Here is a 24,157-nt window from a genome sequence, read left to right as displayed (position 1 = left end):
TGCACTGCCTGTGGTAATTAAATAACATCATGCAGAGCACTTACAGTAACTTAAGCCTCGACAGACCCATCAGTGAGAGGACCTGTGTGAGTCCATCCCTCTCCCCCTGCAGGAGTCTGTCTTCCCCCTCTAAAGCCCCTGTCAGCTTCCAACAAAAACTACCCTCTGACCTCAGGGAGGAGGGTCCAGCTGAAACAGCAATGCAGGGTCATGCAGTCAAATTTGGCCTCACAGACATTAAAGAGACCCTCAAAGCACTGGATAACTCATCTGAGAGCCGCTGGCTGACAGAGTTATTGCCGCTGTGTTCAGAGTGCCAGGCTTTCATGAGCATGGGCAACAAACAGGCAACCAAACTTAAGCCAAATTGTCATGGTTACGCAGAAACTTGGGATGCTTTACCAAAATCCCCTAGAGTCCAGATTTCTCGGAAGAGAAGAAGAAGGGCTGAGGGGCTGGTTTACACTGGTGCCCTTCAGGATAACCTCAAGATGGTGCCTGGGACCCCACGGGTGCCCCTGAAGGCAAGGAGACTGAGGAAACTCCAGATATTGAACTCCTCTTCCTTTGGAGAGTGGGATTTTGAGGAAGAGAGACCTATCATTTGCATTCCCACAGCCAGGAGAACAAGAACTATTGGGAGAATAAGGGAGGATATAAATACTTTAACACAGGAATTAAAGCCTGTGTGGAGGGCAACGCTGCCTGATACTTTTCCCGCAAACTTATCTAGATCAGTCAGCAAAAAAGAATCTCTCTCTCCCAGAAGGAATTTCTCTGAAGAGGAAGGATGTACTCGTACTGACTCTGACACAGACCTTTCTGAATATGACAATGAGATCTACTCTTCGTTTATCTCTAGTACTAATATGGAGTCGAAGAGTACCAAGAATACAAGCCAAAAACATGAGGGAAAGAAGGTAGACAATAGCAACACAAACTCCTTTCAGCATAGGCTTGAGGTGATGTGGAAGAGGGCTGCAGCTCAGCGAGTAATGGGCAAGATTGAAGAGGTGGAAGGGATAATACGCCGGGTGAGTCTCACCAGTTCGGACTGGATCAAGCAAGGTTACAAAGGGGAAGAAGAACCTCATTTTATCTCAGACGGATGGAGAGGAGAGGTGTCATCAGGGGTTTTGCAGCACATCCAAATCCCGCAGCAAAGATGCAAAGGTGAATTCAGCACTCAGTTCCCACTGGAAGACAAAGATAGAGATTCCAGTGAAGACAAGCTTCTGCTTGTTGAGGAGCTTCATGCTCTGGGTGAAGCTCTGAGTTGGAGTCTGCAGCAGGTCCTGAGGATGGAGGGAGCAAAGGGAGAAAGGCAAGGTTTTAAAGAGCCCAAGGAGACTTTTTGTGAGCAGAGCCAGACTACAGAGCCTCTGAATCCACCATCACCTCCTCGCCTCTTTGCCTCTGTTGTGCCAAAGAGTGCCTCCTCACACTCTCTTTCAGCAGATGGAAAAATCTCTCCTACACCCTCTCTGTCTGCAGTCCTGCAGGCTTCTCCAATTAAGTCAAGCAACTTAGAAAGATTGTCCCCCATCCTGTCGCCTCTACTCATGTCCAGTCTGAGCGCAACTGATCAGCAACCAAAAGCATCTGGGAGTCACGGAGTGTGGACTGAACCGACAGAAGACACCTTAATTATTCTGGGGGCTGGAGACTGTGAACGTGCTGTCACAGTCACTGGGAGAACAGAAAATGATCGTAGGGACACTCAGGAGCAGTTTACAGAGGACGAGTACCTGTTCTCTTCAGGTAAAAATGTTAACAATCATAACTCTGACAAGCGGTGGGTCATCGTGATGATGTGATAGTTTTGTAGCTCATTACCCAAAACTCTCATTGCCAGGATAATTATTTCAAGCATATTACAGGGGATAGAATTTTAGGATTGAACAGTAGAGAATTACAGATGATTGTGTTGTGGTGATTAGATTGTTTGGTTTTTTTCACTAAAGAAATGCATCAAACTCTGTGCTACAGAATGCACTGTTTTACTGGTATTACAGTGAATTTTATACAATACTATAATTCTTCTTTTTTAACTTGTGAAAAGTGTTAAATACTTAATAATCTTACAAATGAACTATTTATTAAAAATTGATTAAGGGAGTGTATGAATCTATGCTTTTGGATGCTGAGCACAAATGATGTTTTCTTTATTATATTCCCCATTCCTTTGGATTAATCAATAAGTGTTGTTATGAACTCATTAAATTAACAATAGTTGCACTTAGGGTCCGAATTCTGTTGTAGTAGTTGTTGTTGCATGTAGCTGAGTGCTGGCTGGAGTTGGCAGGTGAACAGGGCCGTGGCTGGGCTTCATCCAGGAAAATTAAGTGGCAGAAAGCCGGGTGAGGCAAAGATGTTACATAGATATTCCCGAGACACAAAAACAAAGAATAACTTTAATATCAAATGATGAAGCAAAGCAACTTAGCCTATAACTTGAGACTGTAACTAAACATTAGCCATTGTGTTGGTACAATGTAGAAAAACAAGGAGAATATGATGATCCAATCAGTCCCACCACTGTGTGTCAGCAGGCTCACCAACCATTTTCTTACTCACTAAGCAGGGGGGGGGGGCTTGACATATCACACACATATCAGCTACTTTATCACGTGCTTCATGGTCGTTAAGCACACAATGGATTAAGCTGAATAAAATACCTTCAGAAAGCTCTCAGCTGGAGAAAAGTGTGTGTGTGTGTGTGTTTGTGTCTGTGCAAGACCGTGAAGAGCAGATGGTGTTCGAAGTGGTACATGGCGAGGTTTGACTGTCAGATTCAAACACTGATTAAAACACTGATTTAAATGCTCTAACCACAGCCTTTCATTGTGTGCTCTCATCTCCTGCTGCAGTTTTCTCTGGGTCATTGAACACACACGCTCATTCACCCACATCAGACCTGAAGGATGTGTGGTAGTCTGTAAATAATAACCCCTTGCTGCTTTGACATACTACCATATCTAAGTGTGTGTGTGTGTGTTCATTCAGGCATGAAGTATTAGTGAGCACCTGATTTGGACACACATGTAACTTCAGATCTGCTCTGACATGAAATGTCCCATAAATGAGTTTGTGAGGACCAGTTCAAGTTTTAAAGACATTCTGGGCAGCAGTTCAGGGTCAGTATTGAACTTTTGGCCACGTAAAGCCTAAGAATGGACAGAAGCATCCTCCCAGTCACCCAGGTTCAAAATAAGGATTTGGTGGTAAACAGTGTGAATTAAAAATATGTAGCCTCATGTCACACAGGAAGAAAACAAGGAGTGAGAAATTAAGAAAAAAAAAGTTTTAGGCAGGCAATATATACAGTCATGTGAAAAAGAAAGTGCACCTTCTTTCAGTTTTAAGATTTAATGTATCAGGATGTAATTAAAAAATATATATATATTAAAATACAACCTCGTGAGCACCCGGGTGGCTTAGTGGTAAAGCCGGCGAACACGTACAGTATATATGCCGCATTGCAGTGCGGGCGAAATTTTATATACCACAAATTATTCACCTCAAAATTCAAATGTTGTAAACTGTTTTTCAATACTGAAATGACAGCAGCAATAGTTTTATATTTTTTAATCAGCGTGTGTAGACAGCAAACCTTTTTTTACCTTCTTTGATGTCATTTGGGTTAGAAATGAAGATGATATGATGATGATATGCACAAACAGAGAGTATTTTCACATAGTCCAACAACAAGAAAAGGGCTTCCAAATTTGTATCCTTTTAAATGATTAATAGCAACAAGCTGCTGGTGGTTTCACTGCAAACTCATGTTGTGCAACAAAATGTGTTTTTTTTTTTTTTTTAAACTAAGAACTGTAAGATGATATCTGCTGTACGGTAATATATATATATATATATATATATATATATATATATATATATGACAGTATAGAACTGGAATATTTTAACAAATGTCTTTGGGGGGGGAGCTTGAACTCATTTGTATATATTAATATTTGCTAATAAATGCATGTACCGTAGCAGAATCAAGCGTTCCCTCGGTTCAGCAGAGAGTCCGAAGTGTCTCCTCATTTTTCTGGCAGTAAAAGTCTGTCCAGGCCGGGCAGCGGGGCTGCTGGCTGCCCAAACAGGATTAATGCTCAAACCTATGTGAAATCTGTAGAGGATGACGAGCAGTGAGAGAAGAAGAAAGACATTCAGCGCCTTCTGGGGGTTATCCTCATAAATCCAGTTTTCTGTTCAGTGTGGTCAAACTGAGGGCCGATTGCACATTTCTATAAGCGGCTTAATCTTCTGGAACGATTGTGCGTCCACTGAAAGTTACACAACTGTCTCTGTTAGTACTTTTATCTGAAATGATGTTCACAGATTTATTGCAGTCAAACTGAACAATCATTAATACATGAACTCAGGAAATGTGCTTAAGTGCAGTATTTGCAGTATTTGTATTGTACTGTTTTCAAGTCCATTTTTACTTCTACTTTCTGTTGTACTTTTCTCTGCACTATATTATGTGGTTTTATCACTTTACAAATTAAGATTTTTGCACACAAAACATATGAAAATTCTCATTTTTATATGTTTTCAATTCAATACTGCTCTTCTAATAAATAGATTATACTGCTGTATATTACACAAGCAGAGTTGAGCTGATTACTGCAACAGTAAAATGATTTTCCATAAATAGATTAACAAAGACAATGTACTGTTTCTCTGTAGTGAGCACTCCTACTTTTCCAACTTTAAGTATATTTGATTAACTATTTACAGGTACTTCTAATTACCATTTGAAACGGAGGATTTTTACTTGTAATAAGGTATTTTTTTCTTGTTGTGTGTCAGCACTTTCACTCAGTAAAGGATCTGATTACTTCCTTAACCACTGGCTTAATCACCACCTTTGATGCAAGAAATGAAAGAAAACACACACACACAGCTACCTGTGTAACACGAGTGTGCGCAGAACATTGTTAGCTTAAGCACAGTGGGCTTAAAACCATTCAAAATTGCTGTCTTGGCTTTACAATGATAACCGTTAATCCTATTGTGGAATCTCCCGAAGATCGTTAAATTTACATTTAGCCTTTCAAAAACAAGACAAAGTTTCACTTCTGCTCCATGTAGGATTAAGCACTGATTGATTTCCTGCAACTCCCCACAAAGGGAGCCTTAAAAGATACCACTCCGTTGTGCAAATGAAATAACTGGCAACCATTAAAGCAGTGTATTGAATTAAAATTTAACATTTCTTAGCTGCAGTTCCTTGTTACATCCCCAAGGTGACACTAAAGTTTAACATGCAGCATTTGCCAGTGGTGGTGAGAATTAGTTGGGCTTCAGAGTTTTAAATGAGCTTGCTATCGGTGGTATTTTACTTCTTAAATAACCTACTATAAACTATGACCGCCTAGTCCACTTCCAAAAATATTACAAAGTACATTAGAAGTTGATATGCCATGGTTTGTTTATGTTGTTTTTATTTTAATCTAATTTTCTCCAGATGAGGCTCTGCAGAGACAGGAGCAGATCTGGCAGCAGGAGATCGAGGAGTCTCTCTCTGTCTGCAGGTCTTTTTCTCATTCATCCAGACCCAGACACATTGACTTCCTGCGCATCACTGCCCCTGATGATGACATCACTGACACACCCACAACCTCACCTCTCCCCCAAGATCTGAGAGTGAGTAGAATGAAAAATATGGTGTGATGGGGAGTGCCTCTCTGCCGGGCTGACTAGACAGTGACACAAAGTTAGCTGGTGTACTGAGGTAATCCAGAGCATGATACACTCAGAACTAACACTAAAAACTAACAAGTAATCCCAGAGTAGCACAGTTGTCATAGGCAGCTCACGGCAATCATGTTGCATAAGGATTATAAATGACCTTAACTCTTAACCCTAGAACACTAGCATGAGTTTTGTAATACTGTAACTCTCACTTTCACGTGGATGAAAATCACCTGACATTTGTGTTCTAGGAGTAATTGTTGAATATAGGAAACATTTTCATGGCAAGAGAAGAGTAGAACACACATCATTTTGTGTTTCCCTCCGACAACTCGTTTATCACAGCAGCAGAATACAGTTAGAGTTTGGCATCTACGCCTGGAGCTCATCACTACCTGCAAATATGATGTGCAAACATCACCTTAAAATCTAAAAGTGGATGTTGGGGTGGTGCATGGGGTGAAACGGGCTTAACGTAGCATTGTGTGAGAGTATAAAAGCAGCTTTTCCCAGAACTTAATGTAATTTTAACAAACTACACGTGCTCTTCATTCTGCATGTGCAAAAAGTTACAAAAAAGTGTGTGCGCCATTATTGTGATACCTTAATCTAATTTCAGTGCAACTATTCGCTGTAAGCTGCTTGAAATAAGCCCCCATCTGCATTATTCAGTGTTGCATCATTATGATATTAGCCTTGAAGTTGATTCACATTCCTGCAAGTCCAGGTTAAAAAAGTCGCCTCACGCACCAGTACAGTGCTACAAAGAGCTCTGTGTTTCCTGTGGTTGCATAACAGAAGGGATTAAATGCAACTCTTTTCTCCAGCCCTAATTATAAGCTTCATCAAAAAGGAAAGTTTCAAGCCTAATCTTAAATATAGAGAGGCTGTCGGTCTCCTGAATCCTAACTGGGAGCTATCAAACAGGGTTGCACGTTGACTGATGGAACAACTGCCTCGTAATGCTTTTAAATCCAACTGCAGGGCCACTAACGCCGCTGTGTATGTAACACAAGTTGTTGATTTTAGGTGACTCACCATTTTCAGTATGTTTTGTGCATCCAGTTGGAAGCTGAAACTGATTCTATTGTATACTTTTAGAGGATTACAATCATGCAGTGCATTCAATCTACGCAAACGTTTCTGTAGTGGAGACAATGAACTGTACAATTCAGTACAGTCCTAATTCATACTACAGCCTTGTGAACTGCAGACACTGTAGTTCTGCTGTGTGAAGCTGAGTATTTGTTCAGATGTGTTTTGTGTGTGTGTGTTTAATGCTATCCCGCAGGATTTTATGGATGCATTCCTGTTACATAAACACACAAATTCACATAAAGGCTACAGTGTCTCTCTTTGAATGAATGCAAAATGCCTTATTACTATTCATAAGCTTAAGTATAGCCCATTGAGATCTCACTGCAGGGTACACAGGCATGTCTCAGACATGTGGAATAAAATACCTGTTAGAGAAATGTTCACAGTGTCATTTATACAGTAAAAATGTTTTCACTGATGAGGTTGTCACTAATCTGTTGACTGTGATAATATTTAAAGTAAACAAGGGTGGAACCCGAGAGCCAAGAATAACTCAAACAGAAAGGAGAAAGTTCGGACTCTTATTTTGTGTATTAAGGAATCTCTTAAATAAGGGATCTATTAAAAATAGAGAAGAAATATTTCCCAAAATGATCAGTAACAATAATACCTAATATATCAGTTAGTTTGAAACAGAAATTCCCACTTCAAGCCTTTTTGTCTCTTATTTAAGTTGTTGTTATTTTGACTTTATTCTTAAATCTGTATTTTAACAGAATATTTGTTTATTTCTTTGCTGCTATAATCATATTTCTTTCTTTTTGTGGCTTTTTTCTCTGCTTGTGCCTTTCTTTTGTTTCGCTCCATGTCACCAACTTGAATTTTATTTAATCTGAAACTTTTTTGTAAACTTTTATTTCTCTGTGGTTATTTGTTCATTTTCTGCACAAAACAGAAGCAAATAAAGAACATTTATTTGTAGATCAACTTTCAGAGCACTCTAACTAAAACATTCAAGTGAAAATAACCGTCACTAGTTTTTTTTAGTTTCCCAACACTCTGACAAACCTCCTCTGTTGACTGATCCTGTAGTGTGAGCTGATTAGCAGTGCAGTGTAGGTGGGGTTAACCCTGCTGAGATGCAAAGAGAGAGACCTCCCTGTAACTGTGGATTTACAGGCCAAATGTTTAGCAAGTGATCCCTGGCAGTCCTATTTACCCTCCTTCAGCTCTGGGTGTGGTGCTCCTCCATCTGTTCTGGGTGGCTTCCTTTGTCATACGGCTCACGGATGTCAGGGTGTTGTCAGCTGGACACACCATCTGCTTCCAATTACTCTGTGACAATCCACAGAATGATGCCCAAGGTGCTGCTCGGTAAACTGCTACAGCAGGTACAGAAGAGCCGAAGGGAAACGGGGGCACAAATGACAGGCTGAAGCTGGAACTTCAAATGTGGCTGAGCTGAGTCACTCCACCCAACAGACCCATGGAGTTTGGCTTGGAAACCTTTACTTTTCCATGACTGGATTTCTCTCTTGCCATTGGCCAGTCTGAATGACTAACAGCTACTTCCAGTTTTAGGTTTGGAAAATTAGAACTCTGGTAAGACACAAAGGAACTGTTAAAACACAGAAAGGATATGCTTGTTTCTTTTCAACAAACTGGAGCACAAACAGGTTGGATTTTACTGGCATGAAACTTTTATTAACTCAAACATCACTTGCATTTGTTTATTGGTAATAATCTGATGCTGCATGATTCTGGTATCACATAAAGAAATGTATGCATGCCATACTGAAGTCTAAACACCAATTATAACTTCTTAGACTGTTAACTATGAGCAATCAAGTTTCTCCAGCACTTCCTTCTAACTCTATTCTGGATAAATTCACCGGTGACTTGCAGTAGATGGAGCAGCCCAAAGCCATCCTGGAAATTTTCAGGAACCTCTCTGGGGAAGAAACTGTGGACATCATGCAGGACGATCTCAGTGGCGATCTGAAGAAAAACGGGGATGTGGACTTTAAAGATACTTTTAAGCATTCTACAGATTCTTTCTCATATGTTATATTCCCTCATGCAGGTGAAAAGACCTCTAACTCAGTGGGAAATTTACGCTTGTGGGAAAAAGGAAATGACTCAACAGACATAACAGAGGAGGAGAGGAGTCATCATAACGTAACCAAGCAGGAAAGTGTGGCTGTAAATGCTGAAAAAGGCCTCGAGAAACAGAGCTTTGCAACAAATCATGACCAGAATAACCTGTCAGAGGAACACAAAGTTAATGACTGCAGCAAAGAGGGTTGTCACATATCACAGAATCCACTGGATGAATGGGCCTCGAATGAAACTCTGCAGACAAATTATCAACACATTTCAATTGACTGCATGGATACAGATGATGACTGTGTTGCATCCATCAGTGTTGTTGATACTGAAGATAACAATGCTCAAAGGGAACCCTGCCAGGAAGATTCTGACACAAGTGCTTCCACTTCAGACGTGGGTTTTAAGTCACAGGAATCTGAAAACACTGAATCATCTAAAAGTACAGATACTGTGGTAACTGTGACTCCAACAGGACCAGCTGTTGAAAAGCTAGAACAGATATTGGATAAAGCTGAAGATGAGGAGACGGAGATAAGAGATGCAAATTCTGACTCTACCACCCTGCCCCACCATCCTCCCAGCCTAAAGGATAATTTGCCAAATATAATAATAACATCTGCAGCTAATAATCCTCCACCTGGCTCCACTTTCAGCAGAGCCACTTTCTCCCCCACTGATAAGCAGATTCAGGTCCCAGCCCTCTTCAGCGGCCTGAGGGTCCTGAGGAAGGGGGTTGCTGGACCAGAGCATGACACCGTGGCTCACATTAAACCATCTCCTTTGGGAGGAAGCAGGGCACTTTTCACAGAGAAGCAGAAGGATGTGAAGGTTCAGGGGAGCTTCTTGGACCAGATCTCTCAGTTTCTGACTCGAGAAAAGAGAGATAACAAAGAGGAGAAGGAGGAGTTGGAGGCTGAGGGAGACCAGAATGAAAGCAAAGCTGATGGAAATGAAGATAGCCAAGAGGAGGAGAAGAAAGAGCTTGAAATGGAAGAAGATACAGAAGTTTCAGAGTCATGTGAGCATCCAAAATCTGTGTCCAGCGCAGAAGCAGCTTTTGATGCGTTCAAGGCTTTTTTCACACCAAAGCCTTTGAAGAAGGACCCAGCAGATAAATACAATCTGGATGCACTAAGGAAGAAGATGAGAAATGATAAGGAGGTACTTAAAATGCTTTCTGAGAGAACCTCTACTAAGACTCCTAAGAAAGACCCACCTGATGACAATGTATGGATTAGTTCTTGCTGTGAACTCTCTTCTTTAAATTTAAAAAAAAATCATCATTCATAAATCCTTACTCCACCTTCTGTTATTAAATAATACCATAATTAATATTTGTTTTCTATTTCCTCACTCACAGTCAGAGCCAACCACACCAGGAGAAGGAGAGGAACGAAGTCCTGGCCGTTTACAAGCTGTGTGGCCTCCTCTTAAGGAAGAAAAAGTCGGGCTGAAGTACACAGAAGCAGGTGCAGACTAATATATGCATGCCGTAACTTGTCATGAAAACATTGCTCTACATAAATTAACCCAACACATTACCATTGCTTTAATGTTTTGAAGTCTTACAGCCCTCTGAGTTCTACTTTCTATAGTTATTCTTCAGTTTATCACTGTCAGACTCACAGTTTGCTAATGCTGCTAAAGAAGCATTATCATATTTGAAAATATATAAGAAAATATTTATTTTTAAAAGTACTCTAAATATATGTACTGTGGATAACTTGATATTAATTTTGTTGCCAAAAAGTTCTTCAGTTATATGTCAAAGGAAACGCAACATTTATAGAGCATATGAAATTTCATTGTTTTTAATTATTTACAAAAACACATCTCATGCATTTTGGAAACAGGGTGTTGTTTAAAATTAAGAAAAAAAACATAGGAGAATGATTAATTTAATTGTTGTTTTTTTCATGTTGAATGATGTGAACTTTAGTGTCAAAAGAAGAAGCAGAAGTTAAAGGTAATGGTTCTGAAAAAAGATATAATAAAGTGGAATTATTATGAACTGGTTAATAGTGCTGCCTTGCAGAAGAAGGTTTTGGGTTTGCTACTCCTGTTCAGCTGGGGCCTTTCTGTACGCTGGTTGCATCTTCTACCTGTGCCTGTGTGGGTTTTCTCCACATGCATAACATGCATGTTAGATTAACTGGCAACAGTGGGTTGTAGGTGTGGCTGTGAAAGAGTGTGTGTGTGTGTGTGTGTGTGTGTGTGTGTGTGTGTGTGTGTGTGTGTGGTTGTCAGGTGACCTATCAAGGGTTTACCCCGACTCTTGTCCCATGCAAGCTCATATAGACAGACTCGAGCCTCCCATGACTGTAAGTTGGTTAGACTGTTAAGAAAATGCATGTATGTGTTTGCATTACTGTAAAACAGAACACAATCTAAACAGAAATACTACAATTATGTGAAATACTCTGAGTATACATGACAGAGAAGCAGTGTTTGCTCTGTTACCATGTGGTGGATGTAATATCAAACTCCATTACAAAGGTAAACAGAACTCCACCCGTAAATGTGTAAACGTCCACGTTCTGAATCCATCTGCATGGTGTGAAGGCATTTCCCAGATTACACATTGTGCTCACAGATGTTCTTTTGAAAAGAAAATTGAAATAAAAAAAATAAAAAAATTGATTATAAATCACAGTTTTGACAGGTATAAACTGGCCCTGCTTGCTTTAGTATTTAATTGGATGATTTAATCAAATTTCACAGATTACTTTGTAAAATATTTTTATCCAGTCATCAGATGGATCAAACATGGAACAAAACCATGTGTACACACCCATATCCCTGGATATTTCTGTAGACACTGTGAGGAAGGTTGAAGTAAATATACTTTCATACTGCCCTTTCAGCAGCTCAATCATCCAACAGCACATGAATGTTTGCTTAGACAGTTTGCCTAAGATGCGAGTCACCTGTCATCTGTGAGCCATGCACCAGTTTACAGTTTGGGCTCTGCTGCCATCATGTGGTAACACGTTATAATGTTCTTGTCCTCTGTGGGTTATAACTAACCCCTCCTCTCGTGTTATCGTCACAGAAATAAAAACACATCTGTAAAGATTAATATCTGCTGTGCTATTAGAAAAAAAACATAAAGCTGTTCTTTGTTGATGTTGTGATCTGTTTTTCTCAGAGCACCAGGCTGCTCTCCTGCAGCTGAAGAGAGAATGTAAAGAGGAACTACAGAAGTTAAAGGTCAGTGTGAGGGATGAAGGATGAGGGATTGTATCTAATTTACATGATTACATGAAGAAAAACATATAAGAATCCTTTGATTAGTTGCTAATGGGTTTTTTTTTCATTTCATAGATTTTGGATGGAGTTTCATAAATCTTTAACAGTCAGACCTTGTAGATGATGGACCTTTCTAACTTTAGAGGTCTCTTGAGTTCTCATTGCCACATTTAGGTTGATATTTGTGATTTATGGTTAAATTACCTGAATAAATTTCCCTGAATTTTGGTTCAGAGATTGATATCACCCGCAAATCTTACAGAGCTGGCTTTAGATTTATCAGTGTGAAAGATATGACTCATCATTATTGTTCATATAATGAGATGCTTATCTTTCCGACACAGCAGAGTCATAACACAAGCTATGGTTTAAATGAACCAACATTATTTATTTTCAGGAGGACCACAGTCTGGAACTCTCCAGACTGAGGTTAGAAAATGAGGAAAATGTTGCACATCTGGAGTGCAGCCTTGCTGAGCTGCAGGCCAAACTGTCCCAGGTTGGGACCCATTGTCAAGGGGAATTTAAAGATATGGCCGTGTCTACAGCAGACGACCTTTTACACAAATCATTCCGTACCGTCTGCATCCAAACGGACCGAGAGACCTTTGTCAAAATTCCTGAGGATAGTGAGGGCGTGGGACGGAACTGTATGTGCCATCTGCAGCAGAAGGCGGCTCCCAAAAAGTTGGACCTTGCTTCCATCAGCCTCAGCCTGGCCGGCCAGACGGACAACACACTGTCCTCCTCCTCTTCACCTGTAACTCCTCCTCACGCTGGAGATGCTGTTCCTCTGTCAGAACAACCACTAGCTCCTTCTCAGACAACATCACCAACTAAATCAGATGTTCTTCCTACTCCTCCTCCTCCGCCACCACTACCTCCACCATGCTTGGCCCCACCTGTTAACCACATTCAGGCATCAAATGACCCTCCACCACCACCACCACCGCCCCCACCGCCACCACCTCCTCCACCCATGCCAGGGTTATCTCTCCCTCCACCTCCTCCTCCTCCAGTTGGAGGTCTCATGGTTGATAAAACTCCCAGGAAACCAGCAGTGGAGCCTTCCCGACCCATGAAGCCTCTTTACTGGAACAGAATCCAGATCCAGGAAAACAAGTAGGTTCACCTGAGACGTGTGTAAAAGCATATTCAGTGTTCTGGTCCTTTAACGATCTAAAAATGTTTGTTAAAATTAGACTATTAAACCCTTACAACATAACTTAAAATTAAATTTTAATTCAAATTAATGTATAAAAAAGACATACTGTAATTACTGCATGAATGAATTGTCATTTTATTCATGCAATACAGAGTTTCACACACTATCAGCGCGTCACCCTTCGATAGCTCAGTTTGTCGAGTGGAGAACTGTAGGTGCTGACAGCAGAGCTCCTTGGGCTGCTGGTTTGAATCTGGCTCAAGGGAATGTGGTATTTTTCATACACAAAAAAACAAACTCCAGATTAAAAATTATAACAAGCTTCCCTCTGTAAACGATAAGCGAGATTTATCAATTAGAAGATTAGTGGGAGGTTGATCCCTTCTTCAGTTAGCATCTCATGTATTTGGGTGAGATACCCAAAGTGCAGCTGATGCATCTTTTGGACTTTTCGTGATAGTTTGAAAATATTGAAAGGCAAAGAATAAAGTGCTGTATGAACGTGTGTGAATGAGATTCTTCTAACATTCAGTCGCAAAAGAGCTTACACCTCTCCTGTTTTCAAAGTGTAACCCATTACACAAGAATAGGGAACCTGTATAAGCCAAGTGACAAGCTACTAGTGAATTACTTGATATGGCTATGTGGAGTAAAGCATTATCAAATGCTTTATAATGATTAATTACGAGCTAATGCACTCACTGGCCACCTATTAGGTTGGACCACTTTTACCTTCAGAACTGCTTTAATTCTTTGTGGCATTGATTCAACAAACCGTGCTGCACTGCACCTCTTTGTAGGACTCCAACACAACAGCACGTTCATTACTGAATTAAATGTTCAGAATAAATGCTAACTGGATTTATATAGAGAATCCTGTTTTATTGCTTGGTGGCCTCATATCAGCAAATTTGTGTTTTTTTGTCTTTTGTTTTTTTAACACACTGTTGTGCTACTGGTCAATGACAAACCCTGTATTTCTCTCTCCCGCAGTAACAGCACACTATGGAGTACTTTAGAAGAAACAAACATAATTAATGCCCCTGAGTTTGAGGATCTGTTTGCTAAAACCACCACACAGACAAAGAGGAAGCCGCTGTCAGAGACTTATGAGAAAAAAGCAAAGCCCAGGAAGGTAAGAAGTTATCTTTCAACATCATTTTAATGATCATTCCCCTTCTGGAGCCATTACTTATTACTAAAGAAAATGAAGGGTGCAGTGTTTGATGGCATTTGTCCACTAGAGGGGGGTGATGCATTGTTGTTTGCAGACTCTTCCACATGATGAGAAGAGAATACATTTTGAGCATAAAAAAGAATAACAAAAAAAAAAACAACTTTGTTTGGAGGGCAGCTACACTGAAAATGTCTCCACAGACTTTTCCTGTCCCGGTGACATTCACAAGCATTTAGAATAAAATGGAAGTGCTGCTTACAACAGCATCAGGGTGAAGCACAATATGCTTTGCTTGTTATTCTCCATTTTCACAACAGGCTCTCTACTAATGACTCACTAATGGTTTCTAGTGGTAAGGTGGTCATGGTAACCATGTTTGTGCTTGTTTTAGATCATTAAACTGTTGGATGGTAAACGCTCTCAGGCTGTGGGCATCCTCATATCAAGCCTCCACCTGGAGATGAAAGATATTCAGCAAGGTGGGGGCATTTCACTCACTTTCATCATACTGCAAGGAAACAGTGTTTTAACACACTGATAATAGGCAAAACTGTGCTCATTTACCATCATTTCAATTTAAAAAAAAAAGTCAAATGAATTTTAGTCTATAGAACAAGATCATTGCGCTCATTCTGTTGTTCAGACACAACTTTATCATTTCAAACAAATTAAATTGCATAATTAGAAAAAAGTTTGCCTTATGCTTGCACATGTTTCAATAACTGACTGCACCACTTCCCCATTTTCCTAACACAATATAAAGAAATGAGAGGTGGCTCGTGTCTCTTGCTCATGACTGTATTATGTATTCATGTTACAGTTCCTAACTCCCTCTTCTCTGAGCTGTCGCTACCAATGAACTGCCAGTTTCCACAATCCAAGGCTCCGTTTACCACCTTTGAACTACCTCTCTTCTATCACGGGCTTTACTTTCTTTAACAGCCACCCACGCAATTTGCCACCAGTTACATCAGCTGCCAGCCCTCACTAGGAATTCCTGTCAGAGAATCGCTGCACCTATTTTCACATTTTCCCAGCAAAATCTAAAGAAATGAGGGGTAGTACGAGACTTTTGCACATTACTGTAAAAATCGCAATAAAATCAAAATTATTTTCTGGTTTGGTGCTTGACATAGTGCTTACACATGCTGGATACTGTCTATCATATATTATGTTTGTTTTTCTGTATCCATACAGCTGATTGAGCTGCTGCATGTCTTGGCACTGTTGTGCAAGAGATTTTAAATCTCAACAGTCCTATCACTGAGGAAAATAAAGGTTAAGAAAATAAATAAATATATCTTCACATTTGTGCCCTGTTTTTGTGGCGGAAAGCCTCTGAAATAGCATTTAGATTCTCATCGCTGTTAAATCCTCAAAGTGTGTGTAATCTTCTTTTCCATCATATAAGAGATGGATTACAGTAGGTCACTAAACTAGCTGTGTTTCCCAGCCAGTCTGGGAATTTGAACCTGCAGTAAACATTCAGGTAACCACAGCTCCCTGAACATAACCCTTGGTTGACGTTAATCGTGGCATCGCAGAGAGCGTACCCTGTATTTCACTCTGAATATGAGCTGGGGGGTGAATTTGAAGCAGGATTAGTGGCCCAAACATTCACCACAATGTCAGCAAGACAGACAATCTGAAAAACCCTTGGAGCACACAGTAAACTGTGTAAGTAAGAGGAATATGAAAGCCAATTTTGGTAAATACATTTTATTTTTATTTGTATTTCCACTGATAGGTTTATTATATGATTATTGATTGTCCATCATTGTAAAGCAACTTTACAACACCATAGTCAGGTCACTTCGTGGTCTTTAGGATTTGTCTGGTTCAGTGTGGTAAAATGTGTTGTGTTATGTATGATTGCTCTACTCTCATCCACTGATCTTTGATATCAGTCAAAGGGTCACAGTCAATATTGTTTCTATAAGTGATCAATACTAAGAGAAATGCTGTGAATGAAGCCTAGTAAACATTTCTGTCTTGACAGTATACTGCCTTTGGATCAGTTTCTAACCGTATAGACCTAAATTTTACCTCAATTTTCTTGCCAGTGGCAGGTTTTATTTATGTAGGATTTGACTATATATTAATCACAGCTTCTTTTTTTAATCTCCTGTTTTCCTTTTCTGTACATTTTCACTTCTAGCTGTACTGACAGTGGATAACTCTGTGGTGGACCTGGAGACCATTGAAGCGCTGTATGAAAATGTAAGTATTTAAGCACGTATTACAGCGCACAATTGTGTACAACAATGAACTTCTTATTTATAAGTTACTGTCAATCTGGCAGAGAGCACAGCCGGAGGAGCTGGAGAGGATCAAGAAACACTATGAGACGTCAGAAGAAGAGGACGTTAAACTGCTGGACAAACCTGAGCAGTGAGTACCTCAGCAGATGTTTAGAGAGCGCAGCAGTAATTGATTGTATTTGTAGACTAACTCGACAAACACCAGGCCTACACATTTGACAGTTCTAACAGAGATGGATAATGTCATTGCATTTTGGACTTTCACTGTTTATGTAATTGTGCTCCAGGTTCCTGTATGAACTGTCTCAGATCCCTGACTTCGCAGGCAGAGCTCGCTGCATTATCTTTCAGTCGGCCTTCATCGATGGGATCACCTCCATTCAATGCAAGCTCAACACTGTCTCACATGTCTGTAAGGTGGGCTAAGCACCTGTCACAAAACCCACTTAGTCGTTGAAAATGCCCTGGTGACATGTGGAGTGAACAGCAGCCTTTAAAAAACTATTGATTATCTAGGCTCTGCTGGAGACGAGCAGTGTCAGGGAGGTGATGGGACTGGTTCTGGCTCTGGGGAACCACATGAATGGAGGAAGCAGGACCAGAGGGCAGGCCGATGGCTTTGGCTTGGAAATCCTTCCAAAACTCAAAGATGTAAAGAGCAGGGTAAGGCCCTGATACCCACAGAGTCACTGTGGCTCTTTTGTCTGCCTTTCAGAACTGATTTTAAAATGTTTATCCTAAGCAGAGAGCACAGGAAGTGTGCAAAGTGTTAGGAGTGAAATTGTAATCTGATGTGAGAAAGCAGAGGGAAAGTAGATGTAAAATATACCATAATAAAGAACCTGCAGTTGTATAGGTGGAGAGGAAAGTAGAATATACCAAATGTATTGATTTGTAGGATCCATCACGGTGGTAAAACTGGTCCGGGTGACTTAAAATGAAAAATACATTTATTTGAACTGAGAGAACTTCAAAATAAGAGTAATAAAAAGTATTTGTTGCATTTATTAATACACCTAATTCTTTTTTTAAAAACGAGTGCTTTGTTACTATATATTTTTTGTGTGTTCAGATAAAGCATCTTTTTATTCCATGTTTTATATAAAAGAAGAGAACAGAAGACTGAACTCTTCAGCTTCGCCTCAGCAGTATTCACAAATGACAAAGCTAGAAAATTTAACTTGACACCAAACACTGTAAAAGAGTCCATTAAGCAAGCTCTGAAGCTCATAAAGCTCCGTGCTACTCCCCCATACTGGTAACAGAAAAGTGAGCTAAACATGTTAATCAGTATTTTTAAACAAATTGTATATGCTACATATTCAGACATATCTTAATGGTTTTATTTACAATTCACTGATCCAGCTCTCATGTGGTCCTTCCATTTCTTCTCAGGACAATCGCATCAGCCTGGTGGATTATGTGGTCTCATACTACTTGCGCAATGTGGACAAGGTACTTTTTAAAAATTATGTAACTGACAGACTAAACAGACAATTCTAAATGAGTTTTTACTTCAAGCCTTATTCACCCAACCACACACACACACACACACACACACACACACACACACACACACACACACACACATACACACACACGACTGCATCAGGGGCAACTCAGGGTTCAGTATCTTGCTTAAGGATACTTCGACATGCATGACCTTCCAACTGGTAGATAACCTCCTCGACCTCCTGAGCCACAGCTGTCTCAGTTATAGATAGCTATTGTATATTAGTATGCTAAGAAACTGATGTATTTATGTTGTTTTCTTGTGAGGTTTTGAATGTAGTTGATGTTTAGTAAGTTCATGGAGAATCACAGTCAGTGCCTTTTTAACTGAATAAAATTGTTTTTGTTTTATGGTGTGCTGACCACACTGGAGCACACTTCAAAACTGCAACCAACTAGATCGATTTTTCCACAGGGTCAAGATGCACTCTGTGTCCATCACACGTGAAACTGGACCAACTCATATAAAGCAGGCACAGAATTGGTTTACTTTTTTTTTTTTTTTTTTGGTAAATTGGCTGAGCGGGATGTCATATTAGACGATAAAACACTGGTTTGGACTCGTCCTTCAGCTGGGAATCACCTAATTCAGCACTGCATCCACAGATGTAATACATTTCTTAAATGTTTTCATCCACCAGAATGCAGGCACAGAGAAGACTATGTTCCCTCTTCCTGAACCACAGGATGTCTTCCTGGCAGCGCAGGTCAGGTTTGATGACCTCGACAGAGATCTGAGACATCTTGGACGAGATCTGACAAGTACGTGACGTTACCATACCCTCTCCTGTTCTCTGAGCTTTTGAAAACAAGCATAACAAACAGATCCAGTCCCCACTTTTTGGTTAATATTATTAGATGGTTGCACACATTCCAGACAGATGGCGAGCTTCCATGTGACTCGGGTGACCAGGGGTAGTGTCAACTTGTGGTCATTTTGTTGTGTGTTTCTGTTTGAAAAATCAGCCAGTGTAACTCTATCAGTGTGATTTTCTGATATTTTCCAGAGGTTCCCACAGACCAATCTTTGGCCCGCTCTGGCATCATTTTTCCTCAGACATCCCCCACCCACCTCCACTACCCTAGTTTCCCATCACTGGCCCCAACCATTGAGTAGCTGTTTATACTTAAGGCCAACAGCTTGCCTCTGTGACCAAACTCATGTTAGTGAAAGCTCCAGAACAAAAGATTTCCTCTTGTCTTTCTAATCCTTTTTGCTTGTTCTTTGCACTGCCTAAGTGTGCCCATATGACGCCATTCAGCATGCTGCTCAGTTAAAAGTCACTCTGAGGACAATGCTTACGGTGCACGAGCATGATTATGAGTGAGTTCATTGTTGTGTCCTTACGTATGCATGTGGTTTTGCATGCATTTTATTGAATGCGTGTTTATGGGCATGTATTCAGAGACTAGAAGGAGTCTTGCTGCTGATACTGGCCTGGCGCCTTTCAGATCCAGCTTCTAATCCTCAGCCCATCAGATCTCCCATCGTTGTTGCTTTGTGCCCCTGTCGCCAGTGCAGGGAGACCATAGCTTCCCACTTATGTAATCTCCAGACCTCTAGTATCTCTGGTATCTTTGCAGAAATGCACGGATCCTTAACCTGTATCACCTGGGCTCCAGTGTGGCCCCCAGATGTGTGCACCAGATAGCTTTCTTTACCTCTCAACACAGCTTTGTCTTATCGCACTGTCTACCCAAACCACCGTGCAATCTGGTTTGCCTGTCGCAGGTTCCTTTTGTTCTGCCTGTTTGAACTGCCCTCATGCCTGGTTTGAGGCTCTGCTTTTGTCATTCGTCACTCTCCCTCTGTTTTCTGTTTGGCTGGTATGGAATCTTTCTGTTTGTTGTGGTTAAGCTTCTCTTAAGTCATCTATGTTGAGACTATATTACATTTACATAGCTTATTCACTGTCAGGTTCATTCAAATTACTAGTAAACCTAACCAGCAGCGCAGACTTGGATTTATTTTTTACAGTTTTAAGATGTCTGCAGTTTAAAACTGTACATTGCAGTGGCTTCTTGAGGCTTTGGTTTGTTTGTTTGTTTGTATTACAGTGGCAATGAAAATAATTTCTTTATGCTAACAAAGACTTAAAATATTATAACTATTGCCTGATTGTTTTTCCTTTTATCCTTTATCAGTGGGTCTGTGCTAGTCCAGATTACTGGTGGATGCATGTATTTTTGCACAAGCATTCGTGGTCCTAAGAGGATAAATCCTCCTGACTTTGGTGATTTCTTAGTTTTGCTTCAGGGAAATATCTCAGGAACTATTTGATGCATTGCTGTCGCGTTTGGTACACGTTTATATTCGCCACACAATTTATTATATTCTTCAACTTTTCCTTTGGTTTTAGTACTTTATACATTTTATGAGCAAATACCTGCAAAACTAGTGGCATTACCTCTGTACTTTGTGTTTTTGTGTACCTTTGTAGCAGGCTGATATCATGCACATATTGCTTGAGAGTTGTATACCATATTGGATGCGATACAACCACCAGTCACGAAGGAAAAATGTGTATTCCCTGACTGGTTCGTGATGTTGCTGACAGTTGCTAGGTGAAATCAGTCACAAAGAGGATGTTGCACCAAAAACCTCATAATGATTGCTTCAGTTGCTAGCAGTTTTTTTCAACTCAAACCTGAAACTGAGAGCATTCATCTTCTAAGTAAAAGTTGTGCCTCAACATTGCCGCCAGTACATTTCAAAGTGTTCCACTTTTAGGCGAATATTGTCTGTTCCCTGTTTGTGTCGCACTTCGCTTCACTTGCAGCGTGGCTGGTGAGTGTTTGCAGACAAGTTGTTCCATGCAAAGTGCAGGCAGCTGCGGCAGCCCACTAGTAACTAAAACAATCTTGAGATTTTTGCCAACTGGTTGGGGAATACATGTTTTTCCCACATTTTTCCATTGTGGCCGATGGTTGCTAGGAGGTCACTGACTGGTCTCTAGGTCTGTGTGACTAAGGCTTTAGCAATTGATTTTCCAGCACCTGCCATCAACTTTCAGCAACCACTTAACAGCTGCTCAGGGATTTTTCCCCTCACGTTGCCAGTGGCCTGACTGAGGCCTTATTTACTTGATCCTGCACTGTCACCATGATTGCCCAAAATGGCAGACAAGTTAACATCTTGTGATTACCAGTCATGTGTCTGAAAAACCTCAATGCATCTAGCACAAAATACTTCTGTGCCAAAGTAAAGCCTCACAGAGCTGTGCTGTAGACTGCTATTGTTGTATTGTGAGCACTGGCAGGGGAATGGAACCCCGAATTCTTTCCCGTGCACTCTAAGACCCTAGCTGAAAAAAAATCAGTCAAGCATAAAACAGGAATCTTCAAATTCTAGGTTTGCTTGCTTTGTTCCAACATAAATAAAAATGTCACCTGAACATTTTTCTGCAGTTTTAAATCTATATAAAACCAGTCCTGTTAAAACTAGCCCTCATATTGCCAGTTATTTGTATTCATGTTATTTTTTCTTTAAATAATTTTACGTTTGCTGTTACTGCAGCATTATTTTTACATGTAAGTCTTCCAAGTGAAAATCATTATTATTTACATCTGTTGCGGCATTTCCAGTGTTTCCATCCTGAAGAGCTCCTGAAAACATACTCTTTTTTTTTTTTTTACTGTGCAATCTAACAGAGGTAATGCTGTGATTTGAGGGGTGAATAATCCAAGCATATCATCATCAAATGCTGTAAACCTCCTTAAGAAAGCATTTATCCCTCACTATGAAACAAAATCATTGTTTCAGTGCAGTTTGTATAATTGCAGTCTCACATCTGAAAGCACCACGCTGCCAACATCAGCCGACTGTATTTACATGAAGGTCCATAACCCTCTTCAGTCTGAAATAAGCAAATGCCGGTCAGACCCAAAAGGCAGACAGAAGAAAGAAAGGCTCCCCACACAATGCAGAGGGAGAGATACGCGCCTCTACAGTTTACACAAACCCGAATGAAAACAGTATTCTTTTGTAATCTTATCTGAGAGATGTTGATCGAGCATTGGGGTGGGGGGGTGGGGTTGGTTCAGCCTCTATTATGACTGGCTCCGCAGACTGGCTCCTCTGATCCACTGATTGGACACAGCAATGTGGAGCCGCAGACTGGAAGAGGAAAAGGGAGAGGGAGAGGAGCAGTCGCCATCTCTGGGCGAATCTCAACTAGTGATATCTGAAGAGGAAGCTGTGCAGATAACCTCACGCTGGGGCACAGGTGGAGCTAGTTCAACCCAGATCTCTTCTCTCTCTCTGTGAATCTGTGCAAATTAACAGAAACATAATAAAGGAAAGACATGCCACTAAAAGAATCCTAATTTAAATCTATGGGGGGATTGAACAACAGCAAAGATTGTTGTAGTATATAAGTAAAAGATAAGTTTATCTTCCAGACAAAAAAAAGCCTCTTAAAATATTATTTTGGGGTTGAACTCATTGAACTTTTTAGACATTTGTTTTTTTTTTCATCTAGTTTTTATGTTCCGGTGATCATTGTAAAGTATTCCTTAGTTGGTTATTTACCTAGTCAATTCATTATAATTTTCTCACAGAGAAAAGACAAAAATGGAGTAGAAATGTCAATAAAATCATGTAATTTATACATAGTTGTAATAACTGTCATTTTATCTGTTGAAGGGTCTTAAACTGCACTACTGAACTATTAAAAAAGTCACTTTTACATTTTACTTACTGAAATAAATTGGGAATAAAAAACTACAGGATAAAAATCGAGGGCTGAAATTACAAAGCAGGAATGCATTTCAACATCTTTCAGTTGCAGAATCTACTGTGACACACAGGTCATGTTCAACATGTCTGTTTTGTGGTACCAATAAACTACTTTAAACTTGCTATTTTAACCCTCTAAAGTCTGAACCATGAAATAATTGCCAGAAATTTTGACATTTTTGAAGTTGTGTTCAATGAATCTTGTGACAATTTTATTTTAAAAAAGAAATTAAACATCAGTTTTCATATATGCGTTTTAATTTGTATAATTTTTGCACTTCTTGTGCAATTTATTTAGTTTTTTTTTTTAAAGAAAAAAATCACATTGATGATGTAGTGCTCTCAAAAAACTTGTTATATGATACACAGTGAAAGCTTAGGCAGGTTATTTAGAAGGCACTTGCACATCTGTGAATTATCCTCCAGAACATGGTGGAAGTTACTGTATCTTTACCTAAATATGCCAGCTTTTTTCCAGAAATTTTCCTCAATTTTCTGTTACTGAAGTTTGCGTTTCTAGAGGATACCTTTATGTGATGTTCATGTTGCCGCTCATTTACTTCTTCCAGCGATTTAAACAATCCTTAAAGTGTTCCAAAGAAATGAGGAAACTAGTGTTTCTCCACAGCTCTCATCTGAAATTTTGTGATTCTTATGTTCTTCTCAGAATGCGAGAAAGACGTACAGAAGGTTTGCTCTGACTCTCCTGAAGAACACCTGCAGCCATTTAAGGACAAGATGGAGGCTTTCGTGCTCACTGGTGAGTAATTGCCATTAATTTAATGAGATAGGTTAAAAAATTTTGAAAAACCAAGTACACCCTTACTGCTTTCATAGGAATTAAGCATGTAAGTAGCAGCCTGGGGCTGTTTATAAAGTGCACTTGATTAATTGATCATCAGCAAGTGTGAAAGCATGTATGAAAGCAGATGTTTTGGCAGTTTGTTAGGCTGGAGCATGCGGGTTAACACAATTCCACAGTCTTCCCAGGGTTGGAAATCCCAGTACGTTCAGTCCTAGGTCAGACTGTGCAAAAACCCCAAGAGCAACATCTCAGATTCCACAGACCTCAGTTAGCATGTTAAATGTTAAAGTTCATGACAGTTCAATTGAAAAAAGACTGAACAAGTATGGCTTGTTTGGAAGGGCTGCAAGGAGAAAGCCTCTTCTCTGTAACAAGAGCACGGCAGCACAGCTTAGGT

General features: G+C 40.1%; 1 protein-coding gene across 1 annotated transcript in view; it reads left to right on the top strand.

Moving 5' to 3' along the window:
- The first annotated feature begins 29 nt into the window (after positions 1–29).
- Positions 30–24,157, top strand: part of fmn1 (formin 1) — a 28,824-nt gene continuing 4,696 nt past the window's right edge. Inside the window, exons 1-15 of the mRNA XM_030721561.1 lie at positions 30–1,761; positions 5,480–5,658; positions 10,214–10,322; positions 10,793–10,819; positions 12,002–12,063; positions 12,500–13,224; positions 14,261–14,402; positions 14,836–14,923; positions 16,603–16,664; positions 16,747–16,835; positions 16,993–17,122; positions 17,222–17,368; positions 18,101–18,160; positions 18,859–18,979; positions 23,623–23,715. Coding sequence (XP_030577421.1) covers positions 30–1,761; positions 5,480–5,658; positions 10,214–10,322; positions 10,793–10,819; positions 12,002–12,063; positions 12,500–13,224; positions 14,261–14,402; positions 14,836–14,923; positions 16,603–16,664; positions 16,747–16,835; positions 16,993–17,122; positions 17,222–17,368; positions 18,101–18,160; positions 18,859–18,979; positions 23,623–23,715 — 3,766 coding nt within the window. The remainder of the gene's footprint in view (positions 1,762–5,479; positions 5,659–10,213; positions 10,323–10,792; positions 10,820–12,001; positions 12,064–12,499; positions 13,225–14,260; positions 14,403–14,835; positions 14,924–16,602; positions 16,665–16,746; positions 16,836–16,992; positions 17,123–17,221; positions 17,369–18,100; positions 18,161–18,858; positions 18,980–23,622; positions 23,716–24,157) is intronic.

The sequence above is a fragment of the Archocentrus centrarchus genome, chromosome 24, assembly GCF_007364275.1.
Source record: "Archocentrus centrarchus isolate MPI-CPG fArcCen1 chromosome 24, fArcCen1, whole genome shotgun sequence".
In the NCBI taxonomy this organism is placed as follows: domain Eukaryota; kingdom Metazoa; phylum Chordata; class Actinopteri; order Cichliformes; family Cichlidae; genus Archocentrus; species Archocentrus centrarchus.
This window is presented reverse-complemented; position numbering and strand designations above follow the sequence as displayed.